Raw genomic sequence first — 18,110 nt, 5'->3', positions numbered from 1 at the left:
ATATCACAACTTATTATATATCTTAACTTTTTTTGAACTAAGTAATAAAAAATAAACAGATTGTATACAATTTTCTTACAAGTAATTTAAATTTCAACACAGGTACTTTTCCCCAAAATGATGCCTCCGAAGCTCATTATTTTTCCTCGTTAAGAAATCTATAGGTTACACATCTATGGAGAATAGTAATAACAAAAGAGTTAAAATGCGGAATCTTTAGGTTCATGATAATTTTATGAATTTATTTGAGAAGTAAAACTTAAATATTGTATTCTATTTTTACAGTACATAATATTTAACATGACTTGTACATTTGCAATGTTTTGATAGGAAAAGTTTGGATTAGGGGACTATTTGGAGCGTCGGCAGTGCAGTTGGCGCTTGACCGGATCATATTTTACATATCCAGGTACGATCTCCGCTATATAGTAATGAGTTCTTCGAATTTCATGATAACATCCATCAGACATTCTTACTGTAATTACAAATTGCATACAACTGCATAGAAATTCAAAGATATGTGCGAAGTCAACCAACCCTCACTGGCTCTGCATTGTTGAATAAGACCTAGTCGCATTCTTGAGGGTAGGCTCCGAGCTCCTCAGTGGAGTATAGTGTGTCCGTATAGTGAGCTTAATGATGACGATTTGTTTTGCTTCAATGCATATTGTCTTGTTAGCAATTTTCTAAATATTTTACCAACAGAGAGGAGCTAATCTCTTTCCAGTGTTATTCTATTTCTCAAGACAAGAGTGGCACTACTACTCCAGTTCTATCAGAAAATATGATCTATCAAATAAACAAACTGGAAAAAATAAGCATTTATCAAAGTTGGGGTATTTTGTTGGTGAACTAAACAATAATGGTATTATTACGAAAGCAATGAGCATTATGTTGCGTTCTTAAAATATGTTCGCTTTAGTCAGAAGATTAAATAAAGTTGCAATTAACGAAATTGTTTTATTTTTCCAAAATTATTTCCCTCGAATAATACTTTCAAACGTCAAAACGGAAATTGACAGATTGATTTTTTTTAGGTTGGTAGCAACGTAGACTTGTTCATAATATTGCTAGCATTGAAAATGTCAATTTTTATTCTCCGTTTGTGTATCTAATTAGTCAAGAGTCCCGTCTCTTATTTTATATACTCTTTGGTCCCGTCTCTTATTTTATATACTCTTTGGTTAATTTGCTAATGTGATTGAACGTATTAATTTAAATAGTAAGGACTACTTTCTTTCTTTCAAACTTAAATGAGCATTCGTATCAATGTCGAAAAAGCTGTTATAAGATGCTTGCGGGATTCAGCTGTAAAACTGTCATAACAAAGGATTTGTAAACGATACTATTCTTAAAACCGTTCATGGTTCCGTTTCCTCTTCACTTGCTGTCAAAATTTGAGATTTGTTTACATTTCAAGCTTAAGATATTCCTTTGAAAAAAGGATGGCTGTAAATCCCATTAAATATTTAAGTAAAGATTTAATTAATAAACCAACACCTCTGGACGTGTGGCTACAAGGAACTATTGAACAAACTGTGGGTAATGATATATTAATAATCTCAGATAATTTTGGAAAAGTGAAAATAACAAAATTGGAATCGGCTGATGGAGTCGTGGATACCAAGAGTTTATGCAAAGTTAAGTACAGCATATCAATTCATTTTAATAATATTCCTTTAGAACTACAGAAACACAGAACTCATGTTCTTGCTTATTTAAAAACATGCATAATTCCGCTAGTATTATATGTTTATAATTGGTACATTTCTGTCTACAGGCACATATTGTTGCATAATAGGTGTGGCAGTAAACACTAAAGGTCTTCCAGAAGTTCAGGCCACTAAATTTATAGACCTTAGTATGCAGCCTCAAATGAAAATGTCTTGGGAGACTGAAGTACAAGAAGCACAATTACTAATACAAGGAAAAATTTTACCTACAGTCAAATAAAAACAGGTAACGTGTTTAAGAGCAGTGTGATGAGTGAAATGACAGAAGAAATATGTTTTGGAGAACAAAAGCTTCGTTTTGGTGACCATATGTGGGTGGGACAGGTGGGAAGGGCAGGGAGATGACAATGAATTAAATAAAATATTTTTTTTATAAAACAAAGTATATTTCCCCAACCTCTACAAATATAATCTGGAATGAAGTATATAAAATATTTATTTTTACCTTTATTTAAACTGTGGATACATTCACATAAATGATATTAAATCTCTAAATAATTATTTTAACTTTTATTTGAATGTATGAGTAGTGCAAACTCATTGTGACAATAATTTTTGCATTATTACTAATTAAAGTTCTTGCATTTTATTAACTCATCATATAAAAATCTAGTAACATTCATATCTATCATTTTTCTCTCAATTTAAAGTGTATAAATAATTAAAAACATATATGTAAATCATTATTTAAATCAAAATATATAACATATACTACTTGCAATATAAATTTCAAATAACCAACAAAATTGTTATTACAAAATGCCTATGTAAAATGCCTTTATTACATGCACTATACAATAGATGTAGATCTTGAACACATATTAATGAAAAATTTAATGTATATCATCGGTTTTTAATCAAACTATTAACAATAAGTCACAAAATTGTAATGTACAATTGGGTAATCTTGCGCTGTTTGACCTATAAGCAAACAGTTGTTCAAACATTGTGTACACAATGATACAAGGATGTATTATTATCAATAACCAATTAGATGCACCTTCAAATGTGTGTACAATAAAAGTCAGTCAGTGATACATGTCTTATTGCTTTTTGTTTACTTAACTCATTGCTAATTAATTCTTTATTTGTACGAAAAGGTGGAGTTTGTCTCGTTTCAAGAGACAAGGCAATGTTTCTGTATGTAGCATCCGCAGATTTTCATTTTCATTTTGTGGACTTTAAAATGTCTATTTAATTTGGACCGACTTAAGGTTTTTTTTTATTTTTAGGCTAGCTAACAAAACTGTTTGTGATACCACACCATTATACCTATATAATAACCAAAATTACATAATGAATTTACCTTATATCTATTGTGTTATATTTTGAATGTAAATATTGGAATTAACAACCCATATAGTTATTTATAGTTTGGATCCGGATTTTAAAAGAGGTCCCAGTTTCTGAGCGAGCATTAAGTTGCCTGCAATCTTCAGCTTGCCCTTCAAGAATGCGGTTTGTGGGTTGAGGGTACCGGATGCTAAAGCTATGAGGTCTTCATCCGATAATGTCATAGTTGTATCCGGCTTACCACTTTTTGGTGCACCTTCATGGACTAAACCAGCCTTTAGGTCCAAAGCTATATGAAAAAAAAAAACAATATAATAAGTACAGTAAACACTTTGCCTATTTAAATTAAGGATCAACAGTTATTGGTAAAATAATGTTGTCCCCACTGCCCAGCAGAAAAAGGATATTCTTCCTTCTATCCCATCTTTTTTCAAACATATTTCCTGTCCCCACCCTTTTATAAATAGAACATATTAAATAATAATTTTAATACTTACTCCATTGCTTCACAGTCTTTCCATTCTCAGTAATATTGTAGAGGAAGACAGCTCCAATAGATTTAGCAAGTGATGGATTAGCTTTGACTTGTTCATCAATCTTTGCGAACAGTCCATCACTTTTCAAGGCAGATGATGATTGTTGACTGGGAGCAGCCGATGCTGCGGTATCACTCTTAACAACTTTCTTAAGATCGACAAAAGCACCTGAATTAAAACAATATTTGTAATTAATATGCAAGTATGTTGATTGCTATATGAAATTTTTAATTCTGGCATACTACGAATAAACAAAGTTATGAAATGTTAAATTTTACCTGAAATAACAACATTGCCGGTTTCCTTAGTCTTTGTCTGGAAATGTACACGTGTACCCTCCACCCACATCTCAGTGACGAGAGTCTGTCCCGGGAGCACCGGCTTAGCGAAACGTGCCTTCACTGCCTTCACCAGAGATGAATCGTTACCGCCATATCTACGGAATTAAAAATAATATGTAGGTTTTGTTGTATTTCAACATGATCTCTGCCAGCATGCTTGTTCTTGAAGTTTACTTAAATATTTTAGTAGCACTGGATATCTTAGGAATTAATGATTGTAATGGAGTTTGTCTCGCATAGCACAAAGCAGTTTTTCTGTAAGTGAAACACTGCGAAGAGTCCTGACTGTACCCAAGTTCATTTTTACCATCACCTGTATCACTTTGCAAGTATTTTAATTTGTTAATTATGATTTTTTAAGAAACACTATAGTTAAATGTATTATCATAAAGTTTTCATAACAGGCGATTTCATATTTATTTTGTCTTGCAAGTGCATTTATAAGTATAAATGGAAAATAAATGATTGTCATAACACTTACTTGGCTAGAACATGTCTTACGGAGAATCCGAGTGAAGCAAGGCCGTGTAAGATCGGCTTCTGATGTCCTGCAGCTGTCGCTACGTTGGGGTCGATGTGCAACGGGTTCAGATCACCTGACAATCTGAGTTAAATAATTTTATAATGATTATATTCCAGTACAACGATACTGACGGTTATTTCTACTTCTGAGTGTTCCCGTGGTTTTTACGTTAAAGTATACAGACGACCAAAAATTTTTTTTTGATCATTGACACCTGTGTTTTTCGATTTAAAATATATTAGAACATTTACTAAAATAGTGTTTCGAAAGTGTAATATTAACCTGTAGAGTGCCGCTTGGTCTTCGCTAGTCTTCTGCTCAACGACGGCATCAGGCGCTCGCTTGGGCGCGGCGGCCACGTTCACCGCCTTGTTGCTGTTACGCGGACCTCCGAACCCTCCCTGACCCAGCACGAAGATGTGCTGCTGAGTGCGCAATACCAAACTCTTGTTCTGGAATATCTCACCTAAGGAAATATTTGTGATGTGCAGAATTAAAAAAAATAGCCGATAACATGCCCGCACACATCAGCTACCTTCCAGGGAAAGTCCCGTCAAAATCGGTCCCGCCGTTCCGAAGATTACCCAAAACAAACGTGGCTTGCAGACAGACAAACAGACAAAAATTTAAAAATCGGTTTTTCACTGTAGGTAAAGTAACACATACACGAAATACTTTTTTTTATTTTGATATCAGATACATACAGAGAAATTTTATCATGTGTTTATACTAGCGGTCGCCCGCGTCTCCGTCTGCGCGGAATTAAATAAAAAACTTAGTAACCTCTGTGTTCTTCCAGATTATGTTCTACATATATGCCAAATTTCAGCAAAATCCATACAGCCGTTATGGAAATACCTTCTAACAAACATCAGTTCATACGTCCATACATTCGCATTTATAATATTAGTAAGATAAGATACTGACTGTTGACAATGGCCACAGCACTTGATCCCTTGTCGAGGATATCAACCACGTAGTTACGTATTGTGAACTCTCCCTCAGTGCCGGGGAAATCGCTCACAAACTCAATATATTGTTCACCGTGGAGGATCTAAAACAATTTTTATTAAACTATTAATATTATTATTTTACTAGATTAAAGACTTTATCCTAAATAAAACGTAGTCTCGTAGCTATTTCTGACTATTCTCTTGTCCATTTAGTCGTTCTGCACTTTCATCTACCTTAAATGGATAGAGTGGACGTAAGCAGGATATTTTCCCTACCCATAACCTTCTCTGTCTAGTCAAATTTCCCTCCCCAACCCTTTCTTATAATCAAAGAGAATTAGAATTTGGCGTGTTCTTCGCTATCTTTTCATACTTACGTTAGTAAAATCTGCATGCTTTCCTGGTGGCATTGACTTGCCAACAACGGGCGACTCCATCACCATCCCCGGTAATATAAAGAAGGTTGGCAATGCGGAAAAGTTTTCATGGCTCTCGTACAAGAATTTCAAATCGCTAGCATTAACGACGGAAGCTCCAACTAGAAAAATAAATAGTGTTTTCTTAGTAAATATGTTGCCGGCTCGACGTCACCGGCACGCTGCGTAGTGCCCTCCTCCACAAGTTGCTATGTTCCGCTACACCTAACATTGAGTTATGCGTAGCGACTCGCGCGAAGTTAAATACCGCCAAAATATCTGACAACTACTGTACTTACTGAAAATAACGTGTTTATTAAAAAAAAACATGTAATGTCATGAGTCGCGATCATACGGCCTGAGAAAAAACAACTTTAAAGAATAAAACTGTCAAATTCTGTATGACACAGAGTGAAAGGGACGACAATATACATTAATACAAGTACGTATCAACTTTTTAAATTAAAATTAAAATTTTACTTATAAAATCAATACAACAAAATGCCTACACTCATAAACCAATTGATAAACGATGATAAATTCGCCTAAGTCCTATTTCCAATGACGCGCTCCCAAATGCTATACAAAATGAATGCTTGCCACTAAGTGGAAATAGACCTTAACATTTGACCTTCAGTGTTCGTATTTTATAAAAAGGTACACCATGGACATAGTACAATGACCTTGAATACTTATATAATTTGCTTACACAACATAAGTATTTTATCAATGAAGATTTGATAAGATATTTTTATCAGGTATTTAACAACAAAGATATATTTTTATTATCTTTGTTAATACAATGCAATATTTTTGTAAAGTCATTTTATAAAAATGTATTTATTATTCTAAATCTAAAGATTACTAACATTGCTTAAACTCGTAAAACAGTAAAAACGGTTTTTTTTATTATTTCTCAACACAAAATATGTAACTGAAAGAATTAAATAACGTAGCGGAAACGAAAATTAAAATATCTCGGTTTACATAATTTAAAAATAATAGTAGCCGCCCATTGTTCGAAATTCGAATTTAATTCAAAAACAAAGTTTTTTTTTAAATAGTACGCCTCGAATTTAACTGTCATTTCACGTAGACGTGTTTGCTCAAATTCTTAAAAGGACTACAACGATTTTCTTCACATAATAATATGATATTAAATAAGACAATGCTCATAGTAACAAAAACTATCGTTCAAAGTTCAAGGATGAACTTATTGTTTCTACAGAAGTAGACTTAATATTTATAAAACATTTTCACATTGTACATTTATAATACAATGACGTATTATTGTTATACGAGAATAATAAGTTTAACCATTCATTGTCAATTATAATGTTTGACGAAACAATATTATGCGTATTGTTCCGTACATAACATATATGAGATTAAATAAAAATTTAAACACGAATAACTTCAAACGAAAAAAAAGTAAAAAAGAAACTAATTAACCTAGCGTCACACGAAAAAAAAAGTAAAAACTAACAGACAAAAAATAACTCCAATAGCATCAAACGAAAAAAGTAAAAAAATCTAATTAAAATAACCTATATGAGTTTAAATAAAATTTAGTACTCCACTGGCGTTAAGAGAAAAAAAATTAAAAAAATCAATTAGCCAATAAAAAAACTTACTGCCAAGAGCATACAGGGCGAGATCCTTAGCATTATAATTGTAAGTTGACCAATACGCTTCATTTGCACTATCTAACTTGCTTCGTTCTTCAAACTCCTGTGAACGAAATTTTCTTTTAAATTATCTCTTTTTGTGCCACTAACAAAGTTAAAAAATGATTGGCAACATATATCCTCAAGTACTGTATACCACTCACCTGTAATTTTTCAACCAATTCCACGGTGACTTCGGCTAATTTCTCCTTGTGGGTTGCATTATTCATGTTAACAACTTGAGGCCAGGCCTCCTTTACAGATTCTATTGTCACTAGATCCGCAGGTTTCTTCCTGAAAATTTTAAAATATGACTATTTAGCTAATCTAAACGTCTCCACGGAGAGGCTCGGAGCCTATCCTAAGTTAAGATTGACTTGGCCATAGTCAACCACGCTGGTCCACTGCGGGTTGAATACATACATATCTTTGAATTTCGGACGAAAATCGGATAAATGTACATATGTAAAATCTCAAAACACATTGGTACATGGTAGGATTCAACCCACGACCTGCGGATTATAACTCAAGTGATTGTTCCTGAGCCACCAGCGCTTCTATGACAAAATACCACTTATTAAGAGTTCCAATATTTTGAGTATGATTCTTAGCTTATTTGGCACTAAGTAGGTTTACAACTCAAAGAATATTTATATCCTGTATTCTAAGCAAGTTACTTAAAGAAGGTTTTCAAAGTATGTCTATAGAAAAACAATTATTATAAATAAAGTCACTAACTTTAGCACGGCTCCTTGCGATCGTACAAGATGTGTTTTGTTGGCGAAACCCAAAGTAGAATCTATAACACTGCCATTATCCGGGAAAGATTCATGCGCCATGTAAGCCTGTAAACAATCATTATTGTAACTCAACATACCGATGACTCTTACGTAAAAGGTCGAAATTGTCATTTTCCAGTTATTATCACAGTTAGTTTATTTTGCCGTTTACCTATAATTAAAGAAAAGCCAAAAATATTGGGTACATCATAAAACTTTAAGCAAATAGGTTCATAAGACCAAATGGCCACTTATCCGTAATAGTGACAGACAGTTATGGTAAATTGACCTGTAAATTCTGATTTTTTTGTTATTTATGGCAGTTTACGTAAAAGCGATCGATAGATTGTCTTGAGATGGAAAACTTTGTACATACCACAACAGGAGCGATGAGGTCAGGTTTCATAGCTTGGAACATCTCCGGTGGCAGAATGTCTTCGGTGAGACGAGAAGCGGCGGTGGGTACAATCGTGTTCACCTTGATGTTATATTTCGCACCTTCAATGGCCAAAGTGTTCGCTAGACCAACCAAACCCATTTTTGCCGCGCTGTTTAACAATTTTACTTATTTAGACTTCTCTAGGACATACAGTGGAAACTCTATATAACGTCGCTTAAGTTATCAAGCAATAGCGACGATATAAAGAGTGTACGTTATAGAGAGTGAAGTAAAATCTATATTATTTTTCTGTTCTGTGAGTGTGTTTGACGTAATACGAAGTTTATTAATGTATAAAAACAAGATAAGCCAACCAAACAATTCCGACGTTTTATGTAGTTCGACGTTATATCGCGTGACGTTATAAGGAGTTTAAATTGGATATGAATAGCATAAAGCTTCCTATTCGTAGTTATTTATAAAATTTGTATGTATGGTATTTGTATATACCTGTAGTTAGCCTGACCAAAGTTTCCGAAGAGACCGGCATTACTAGAGGTCATAATAACGCGGCCATATTTTTGCTTTCTGAATATTTCCCACGCCGCATGAGTTGTTTTGAATGCACCTTTCAAATGTACAGCTTGAATCAAATCCCAGTCCTATATGAATAAAAATAATCATGTGATTCATTGTTTTAGATATGTAATAGCTATCGCACGCGACTCCGTCCGCACGGAATTTAGTTCTTCCAGACTATGTGTATATCTGTGCCAAATTTCATTAAAATCTGTTCAGCCATTACAGACATACCTACAAACAAACATCCATCCATCTAAGCATTCGCAATTATAATATAAGTAAGATATATTGTTTATGGCCTGTTAACATTATAACAGCTAGATTACGCGTAGACGAAGCTCACGGGCTCCAGCTAGTAAAAAAAAATAATCAAATGAATTTTCATTATTTCAGTAGATATATAATTACAAAAACGTATTATCACCTGTTCGGACATTTTTGTGAAGCTTTTATCTCTGAGAATACCAGCATTGTTGATTATGATATCAATACGTCCAAAGTTATCTATAGCTGTTTTTATTATCTTCTCACCATCCACAACGGAGTTATAATCAGCAACGGCTTCACCACCTACAGACAAACAAGATAATCATAATCATATTAGGTATTAAAAAATTTATAGCAGAACAATCAAGTAGCTGATTGCCTGATATAAATTAACCTGATCCCATGTGGATATCTACCAGAGGAACCATAGATACATTGACGGCTTTTAGGGAAATTTAGACTTTAAATGGAATTTTGGATCCTACCCTGACAAAAATACAAATTAATTGTTGACTTATGATAACTACCATGTTAGTACTACTAATAAATTCTTTGCAATAGAAAAATGTTTTTAAATATTCATCCTTCTGACTATATATAAAATAAATAACAAATAATCATATATTTGCTAATTGTTTTATCCTGTAATATTATCTCTCAGATATATAAGCTAACTAGTAATATAACATGCATACAAGCATACTATAAGGTTGGTGTCAGTCATTGACTTGACCTTTAACTCAACAACACAATACTGCAAGAGCATACTAACATGGTACAAAATAATGTAATCTTTAACGTTTCAATTTATAACAATATCTTTCCATTTTATTTGGAATAAGTACTTTAAAAATAAAAATTGTTATTTACTTATGTACATAATATTATATAATGTCTACAATAGTTCATATAAGGATAATGTAATAAAATAGAGTATTTCCTTAAGATGTAACATATGTAACAGGATGAAATAGATGTTTCTCTTATGTATTTATATATTTGTGACAATTTGACCTATGTAGCCACTACTCCATACTTATCTTAATTCAAATACTAATGTCTGGTCTTATTAGGTAATAAGATCAAACTTTATCAGGCACATGTGCAAACATGTTTATTTTGTTACATTTACCAAATACCCATAAAAATAAAAGTTATAGTTAAAATAGTTTCAGCAAATAAATGTAATATTAATGAAATTATTTATTACATTTTCCATCATTAAAATATATAGAACAGATAAGGGCTGTGCATGTTATCTCCTGCATAATAAAATATAAGTACCTTTGCTTTTGATTTCTTGAACAACAGCATCTGCAAAAGTTGACTTTCCACTGCCATCCCTACCCCCTCCAAGATCATTGACTACCACTTTAGCTCCTCTTGATGCTAAAAGTAATGCGTAGGCTTTGCCCAATCCTCCACCGGCTCCGGTAACCACGGCTACACGTCCGTCAAAGCGAAGTTGCTCCATTGTCTACGAGAATTTTTATTTTAAATATAACGAATACAGCGCAAAAGATTCAAACTACTTTCATTAGGCTCTATATATCAATACAAAGGGTGCGAAGTCCAACTTGATGCGAAAATGAACTTGCACTTTTAGAAACTAAGTAAAAATTGTTGTAAAGATGTTTTGCTTGTATTAGTAACATTTATTAAGCCAAAATACTTTGCCTATTGCAAAATAGCATTAAATATGTATAAAAATAGAAATTATAAAGGGAACACGTGCGACAAACCTTTGCAATGAATATTGTATACTAAACTGGCTTGATGGTTAGACGGGTTTAATAAAATCCAGCAACAGTCGTATCGTCTCTTCAACGATAAATGATAATGATTGTCAGTTCAGTTGTCATTGTCATGACGTTTTCTTTCAAACCGTTTCCAGAAACAATTTTTTGTCGTTGTTGTTTCCACTGCTGGAACATTCTTTTTAAAACATATTGTCATCGCTCCTATTATCTTTGAAAAGACTAAGACAACAATATATTTATGTGAGGATATTTCGGTTGTGAACTGCCGTGGAAACCACTGCGTTATTTTTCTGCAGTCATTGGCTGGCTGTCAGCCAGTGACCATAGAGTAGTAAACTCAGATTGAACAAAATTGCCAAAAAAAACTAATACACTCTGGTCAAATATATTTACTTGGTATCTCTTTGTTCTTGGTAGAATTTGACAGTATTATTGATATAAACGTTATTTTGAATTGAAGCATGACAAAATAAATAAAATGTAACTATTTTGTATTAATAACAATACGTAAGCTTCATAAAAATATTGAGACTATTGTTGTACACGTTTGAAACTAAATATAAGGCAAATTTTCATATTCATGAAAGCAAATACATGAAGTTAACATTATGAACATACACAATAATCATGTTATTAACGATCCTTTAGCTGGTAAGTATAGATTTAAACTGTTTGGTGTTATTAATATGTTAATGTTATTAATATAATTCTGTTTTTAGTTATTTATAACGAAGGACACTGGCGACTAAGTAATGTGTCTCCTTTGTTTAACATACAATCAAATGCAATTAAATTTAAACAATATGCGTCAAAGATTCGTCAAGGTATAATAACTGCGATTCCAGCTAAGCCTGGTATAAAATTTACTGTAGTTATAGAGGCACAGCCATACTTGAAATACAATGAAGATGATCCAGAAGCTTTTATGGTATGCATTTCTTTATATCATGTTAAATGTGCTAACCAACTAGATCAAGCCTAGTCTTATTTAGTGATGGCTATGTTTAAGTTAACCACACTGACCCTTCATACACATCTTTGCAGATATGGACAGTATCCTTATGCTATTCTTTACAAAATTTGAATATGGAAAAAATGTTTGTATAATGCAGGCATTAAACTGAGGACCTTTACCTTTAGTTTACAACTCCATAACTTAACTCAGTTCACAGCTAATGCTCTTTGTAATTTATGCTGTTCTGTCTTAACCAATTTGTACAATTTATAGATCAATGTGTCATCTCAAGAAAGTAATAAATCTAAGATAGTATATACATGTATTCTTCTGTCTTGGGGAGTAACTATGAAAGTGCCTGAAAGTATACATCTGCCATTCATGCTGGAACATGGTGAGAAAAGGATTGGAGCATCAGTGAAGTCTACATTACAGTCATTGTTTGACTGCACAATTAAACAATTCTATTTTTCACAGGTATTGTTTAGTTTTATAGCTGTGGGCCACTACTCCGTCCGTGTGGAATTAAAAAAAGGTTGATTAGCCTATGTATCTTCAAGAATATGTTCAACATCTATGCCAAATTTCAGCGAGATCCATGCATTCTAGAGATATATTCAAACATCCATCCATCCATCCAAGCATTCGCATTTATACTATTTGTAAGATTGATTAGTTTTTTTAATTTGACAGAGAATCCCACATATGGAGAATAAACATGATAAAGAATGTATAAATTATCTAAATCTAGATAAATATTAAGAAGTGAAGCAACAAAATAACTTTATTGTTTCTTAGATCTAAAATTATACTTAATTTATTTAATATGTTGATAATTTTAATTTGCAGCATCAACTCTTACGATTTGGCTTTGGTTTTGTTGAAAATGATACATCACGGAGCACCGATCCATTCACATTATGCTTCTCTGTCTTAGCCGATCACAAGAATAAGCTAAGCTTATCATTTGAAGTTGGGGATGTGAATATGATTTGGCATCGGTAAAAAAAATTTTACACACAGATTAAATAAACTTTCTAAAAGTCTCAAATCAAAGTATAATGCATTTGTTTCATTTAAATTAAGTATAAAAATATTTTTTATCAATAATTCACAATTTATCGGAAGAAAATTGAATTTGTTTTTTTTTTTGCTTTGATTTGAAGTGTTTTAATGATTATTTGAATGTTTTAGAGCAAAGGGTGATTCTACAGCATCGTCAAAAACAGATAAATTGGCTTACCAGATATTGCAGAATCAGATATTCTTCTCAATGCAATTAGATGTGACACCTTTAGACCTATGTGAAATAAATCTCACCAAAGCTGAAGTGAAATCAGATGGTATAGTCAAAATGAAGACTCCGGAACTTGTGAATTGTGTATTTACAGTGCTGAATGAAATTATTAGTTCACAAAATGTTACAAATAATAATGCTGTTGAGTTATAGTGCATACTTTATGTTCAATGCTATAAAATTGTCATAAATCGTGTTTGAACAAACTTGTAGGAAACTCGATAATTGTATTGGTTATCTTGCTAATATTATAAATGCGAATGTTTGGATGGATGTTTGTTTCGTTAGTATCTTCAGAACTGCTGCATGGATCTTGTTATAATTTGGCATATAGAGAACAGATAGACTACTAAGTTTTAAATTCCGCGCAGATGGAGTCGCGGGGCACAACTAGGTTATATATAAGGTTATCTTTTTTGCAATGTAATTTTTCTGTTACTGCAAAAATTAAAACTATATTGTTAATGTATAAATTAATTATATTAGATATATGGAATAAATACAAGTCTGAGTATTTTTTTACCTTTTTTAAAAATAAAGTGAATTGTATTTTTTTTACTTTGAATGAAGTTGAGGATTAAATAAATACAACTTGAATTTTATAACATTTACTTTGATGGATTACGCTTTACAAATGTGTGTTGCATAATGTAACCTTATATATTAGCTTACTACATTACATGTGCTAAACTTAAATATAAACAATTTCTTGTAATCATGTCCTGTTGAGTTGCAAGCAGTCCTTTTACTTTCCTTTACTTTTAATTAAATAAATTTTAAATTGTTCTTGTGCAAAAGTTCTGTAGGCCTTCACAAGTTTACGTCATGTTTTAAGAACAATACAGTAGCAAACAGGTTAATTATTTTATTAAATAAGGTACTAAAAAGGTAATATAGGTTAGTACATAAACTTTTATGTAATTAACTGGAATTACATAATGTCATCACAGCAATTTCATTTTGTGTTATTGTTATAACTTAAAACTATAAGTGTCTCTTGACCTGAAATTTATGTGTAAATTATTTTTTTAATTATATATTAATATGTAAATTATATAATACATATAAAATAAATGATTCGAATAGCTTTCTTGAAAATATGTGTGTTTCTTCCCAAATACATATTGTCGTATTTTCTTTTAGAGTTATCACATATTTAAAAACATAAAATATTGACTGTTTTTAATAAACATTAAATTAAATTACGAACTCAAATTCTGTAATATTTTTAAATTATAAAATAAAATATTGCACTCATATAATGAAAAATAGTATTGATAATTGCCTAAACACACAATTAGAGATTTCTGGTTATGTTTAACTATCTTGGTTTGGCATATTTTAAATTGTATTTGAAATTCAAATACACATATGTATATGACAATTTTACAATATAACACATAGTACATAAGCATACAAAGACTAAAAAGCTTTTTAAAACAACATATACAGTTCAATAATTTTCCACTCCTGGTCCGATGTTAACATGTTTTATTATAATTACTCTCGTAGAACTGTTACACAATAAGATTTGAAACTTATGTCTTAACATTTATATCTTACCATTATGTACTATATAGAATGAGAAACTGCATCTACAATGTAAATAAACACTTAGATAGGGATAATAACTGTATTTAATTTTGAATCCATCTAAATTAGTCTGTAAACTATTTAAAATGTCGAGAAATAGAAAACTGCATATATTTTGTAAGATATTGAAATCAGTTGTGTATAAAAACTAGTTTTAAATACTAATGTCGCGTTGTAAGCACATATGAAACGATTTTACGAAACAATGTCTTGCCAGAGTGGCATTACTAAAATTATAATGAATGCAACATATACCATAGCGTACATACATATCCTAATAAATCCGGCACACGGTAAATTTCCGACCATAGTTTGTTGCACACAGCTGCACTCCCTCTGTAAACAATAATTTTATAAACGGATAAAACAAAAAATATTAAATTAAATATTTCTCAAATCCAATTTAAAAAAAAAACTAAGACCACTTACAATAAGTCTGTACTATCTAACCATGGGTAGGGGTTGCCACTATCAAATCTATGCATGTGTTTTTTTTAATAAATAGTTATGTACATGTACAGGTGTTATGGCTGTGAAAGACTTTGTAATTCTAGTATTGTGGTTACTAATATAGGCTAATATTGAGTGTCATACCTCTGCTGAGCCCACTAGGAGCCAACCTGTCCGCCTCAGTGTGTGCAGCGCAGCACCTAACAGCAGCCGCCGCCCGCCGCGCCTGCGCCCGCGCCACCAGCGCCGCTCGCGCCTCCGCCCGTAGAGTGCTGCGGACCGATCTTGATGCCATTTGCCTAAAAAATATTAATATATAGTAATGTTTTAATTGCTAATAGATTACTAATATAGCAAATATTTAAAGTTAAATATAAAATATATAATTAAAAAGTATGATCTCTATACTTGCACTACAAAGAAATGGAAAATAACTGTACTAGTTACCTCATTGTTGATATCAAAAACGCCTTCTTGTATTTTCTCATAAATCTCTTTTGCAGTGTTGATAAAGGCCTCTTCAACATTTGCAGCAGTCTTGGCCGATGTCTCCATGAACACAAGGCCGTGTTCACGTGCAAATGCTTCCCCCTCCTCTTTCTTTACTTCACGTCGAGATTCCAGATCACTGGTAATATATACTACAGATTAGAAATACACTCAGAGTGTATACATTTTTTTATAAAAACATTCAGTGTCACTGACTAATCTGGTAAGTTTATTTCCATACAAAAAATTGTAGTAGCACTGGATACTTTACCTCTTGTTACCAATTAACATGATGACCATATTGGAGTTGGAATGCTGCCGGGCATCTTCAAGCCAAGTTGTCAAATGGTTGAAGGTATCCCGTCTAGTTATGTCATAAACTAGAAGTGCACCTGCCGCACCTCTATAGTATGACCGAGTTATTGACCTATAAATGTTACATTTTATAAGATATTTTATTAGTGAAAAACCTTTTGACAATAATCCCGTCCGGGATTAAATGGTGATGTGGCTGAATGATGGCACTTGTACACCCAGTATGTCTTTTAGCACTACCAGTGTTCTGATTGAGATTTCTAAGGCACCTTTTTAATGATGCCTTGAGAAAGAGGTGATGTGAAACTATGTAATCCGCAGATCTATGGTAGCCCTTTTGTCCATGCCGACCCTAAAGCCAGTTTTATCTAACCCCTATGTTTACAACAAACAATTTCAGAATTTATTCATAGATTTTATGTTTGTTTCCTTACATTTCATTTGTGTTACACAACTATGCTATTAAATAAGCATAAATTTATAAATTGGAATTGTATATTGAAAATTTGCATAGATACTAAGCTTATATTTTTTTAGGCACATAATTTTGGCCAGTGCAAGCTTGTTGAGACACTTATTAAAAGAAATCTTTGTTGTAAACAACTTATAAATAAAATGTAATATTTAAACAATGAATAAAACAATTAGGTCATTGAATTCTTATCAATACTTTGTTTACATATGTATTATTGTAGCTCTAGTAAGTCTTTGTTTGACTACCTGAATGCCTCCTGGCCAGCAGTGTCCCAGATCTGTAGCTTGATTTGTTTACCATCAATTGTAATCATGCGGGCACCAAACTCCACACCAATAGTGAGATCATGTACTGGTTGGAATCTCTTGTCTGTGAACTGCAGCAGTAAACATGACTTGCCCACACCTAGACATATTTTTACGTAATTTAAATGCTTTGTACTACATGTTCAATTTGCTGTTTTCATACTATTATTAATGTTCAATGTATTTAAACGAAAAATAGTGCAGCCAATTAAGTTAGCCAACAAATCTTTAGTGATAGAACACAAAGAATACCCTTGAACGATAAAGTAATAAGTTTACATTTATTTGCGCAACGTTTTTGGTTCGATTTGATACAAAGATTATAGATGAGCGTAGGCGGAACACAAAAGGTTTTACGATAGCCTATCATCCCTTTAGTATTGTAATTCTTTATTCTGCAATCTTAAATAACGACGGTTTTTTACTTTGACGAAGATATGAATAATGTAAAGTAAAATTTAAACGGTTTACAGAATCGAAAAGCAAAAATGACAATGAAGAAAATTTTCAGGAAATAAAATCAATACCTGTGTCGCCAATGATGATGTATTTAAACAAGTAGGCGTATGCCATTTTCTCCTGGTTATTCTGTTATTATTACAAAGAAAATGTAAATTTAGTATATATAACACTCTCAATACCGAATATTACAATTACGATACGACGCAATTTTTATTAATCTCACAGCTGGGTTGATTCAGTATGTCATTGTAAAATTTGTGAAAACTGACAATGAGACAATGAGTGAGTGGAGCAGACCATAGATTTAAGGATAAAATTAAATGGCATTGCCAATGCTTGCCTACTGTTTGGCAATACCAATATATTTTATTACCAATAAAATTTGAATCATTATTATCTCTTTACATTTAACTTTTCTATACATCGTTATCATATTACTAATTTTAAATTAGATTATACTAACGTTTCCTATAAAGCTAAACCCTTTTAACCTTTGACTATAGAAAAACGGACTAAGCCAAGAGGCGCCCGCTACTTTCT

General features: G+C 32.3%; 4 protein-coding genes across 4 annotated transcripts; 2 read left to right on the top strand and 2 right to left on the bottom strand.

The window, feature by feature from the left end:
• The first annotated feature begins 1,197 nt into the window (after positions 1-1,197).
• LOC106114304 (uncharacterized) lies at positions 1,198-3,016 on the top strand. Its single transcript, XM_013307446.1, has 2 exons — positions 1,198-1,641; positions 1,781-3,016. The coding sequence occupies exons 1-2, from the start codon at positions 1,446-1,448 to the stop codon at positions 1,951-1,953; spliced, it is 369 nt and encodes a 122-aa protein (XP_013162900.1). The 5' UTR covers positions 1,198-1,445; the 3' UTR covers positions 1,954-3,016.
• LOC106114302 (peroxisomal multifunctional enzyme type 2) lies at positions 2,645-11,323 on the bottom strand. Its single transcript, XM_013307444.1, has 15 exons — positions 11,212-11,323; positions 10,754-10,946; positions 9,627-9,772; positions 9,131-9,282; positions 8,618-8,789; positions 8,201-8,307; positions 7,627-7,756; positions 7,430-7,526; positions 5,757-5,917; positions 5,354-5,480; positions 4,709-4,892; positions 4,385-4,507; positions 3,841-3,998; positions 3,524-3,730; positions 2,645-3,315 (listed from the first exon to the last, which is right to left on the bottom strand). Exons 2-15 carry the CDS (start codon positions 10,941-10,943, stop codon positions 3,101-3,103), a joined length of 2,169 nt encoding a protein of 722 aa, XP_013162898.1. The 5' UTR covers positions 10,944-10,946; positions 11,212-11,323; the 3' UTR covers positions 2,645-3,100.
• Positions 11,324-11,715: 392 nt separating this feature from the next.
• LOC106114303 (uncharacterized) lies at positions 11,716-13,765 on the top strand. The gene is made up of 5 exons (XM_013307445.1): positions 11,716-11,880; positions 11,949-12,157; positions 12,458-12,661; positions 13,034-13,185; positions 13,379-13,765. The coding sequence occupies exons 1-5, from the start codon at positions 11,838-11,840 to the stop codon at positions 13,632-13,634; spliced, it is 864 nt and encodes a 287-aa protein (XP_013162899.1). The 5' UTR covers positions 11,716-11,837; the 3' UTR covers positions 13,635-13,765.
• A 308-nt stretch (positions 13,766-14,073) lies between these two features.
• On the bottom strand, positions 14,074-17,856 carry Rab2 (RAS oncogene family member Rab2). The gene is made up of 6 exons (XM_013307676.1): positions 17,636-17,856; positions 17,049-17,208; positions 16,285-16,440; positions 15,972-16,152; positions 15,669-15,823; positions 14,074-15,410 (listed from the first exon to the last, which is right to left on the bottom strand). Exons 1-5 carry the CDS (start codon positions 17,679-17,681, stop codon positions 15,725-15,727), a joined length of 642 nt encoding a protein of 213 aa, XP_013163130.1. The 5' UTR covers positions 17,682-17,856; the 3' UTR covers positions 14,074-15,410; positions 15,669-15,724.
• Between the last annotated feature and the right edge of the window lie 254 nt (positions 17,857-18,110).

The sequence above is a fragment of the Papilio xuthus genome, unplaced genomic scaffold, assembly GCF_000836235.2.
Source record: "Papilio xuthus unplaced genomic scaffold, Pxut_1.1 DF828142.1, whole genome shotgun sequence".
Taxonomy (NCBI): domain Eukaryota; kingdom Metazoa; phylum Arthropoda; class Insecta; order Lepidoptera; family Papilionidae; genus Papilio; species Papilio xuthus.
The sequence above is the reverse complement of the archived record's forward strand: the minus strand, read 5'-3'. Positions and strand labels throughout refer to the sequence as shown.

Coding starts and splice junctions, on each gene's coding strand:
- LOC106114303 (XM_013307445.1), top strand. CDS start 11,838: ATGAACATACACAATAATCATGTTATTAACGATCCTTTAGCTG. Junction 12,662..13,033: donor AACAATTCTATTTTTCACAG/GTATTGTTTAGT, acceptor TTTAATTTGCAG/CATCAACTCTTACGATTTGG. Junction 13,186..13,378: donor GTGAATATGATTTGGCATCG/GTAAAAAAAATT, acceptor TGAATGTTTTAG/AGCAAAGGGTGATTCTACAG.
- LOC106114302 (XM_013307444.1), bottom strand. CDS start 10,943: ATGGAGCAACTTCGCTTTGACGGACGTGTAGCCGTGGTTACCGGAGCC. Junction 8,790..9,130: donor TTTGGTCAGGCTAACTACAG/GTATATACAAAT, acceptor ATTGTTAAACAG/CGCGGCAAAAATGGGTTTGG. Junction 5,481..5,756: donor AGCATGCAGATTTTACTAAC/GTAAGTATGAAA, acceptor AAATTGTTTTAG/ATCCTCCACGGTGAACAATA.
- LOC106114304 (XM_013307446.1), top strand. CDS start 1,446: ATGGCTGTAAATCCCATTAAATATTTAAGTAAAGATTTAATTAATAAA. Junction 1,642..1,780: donor TACCAAGAGTTTATGCAAAG/TTAAGTACAGCA, acceptor TTCTGTCTACAG/GCACATATTGTTGCATAATA.
- Rab2 (XM_013307676.1), bottom strand. CDS start 17,681: ATGGCATACGCCTACTTGTTTAAATACATCATCATTGGCGACACAG. Junction 17,209..17,635: donor CATCATCATTGGCGACACAG/GTATTGATTTTA, acceptor AAATATGTCTAG/GTGTGGGCAAGTCATGTTTA. Junction 16,441..17,048: donor GCTGGCCAGGAGGCATTCAG/GTAGTCAAACAA, acceptor TAACATTTATAG/GTCAATAACTCGGTCATACT.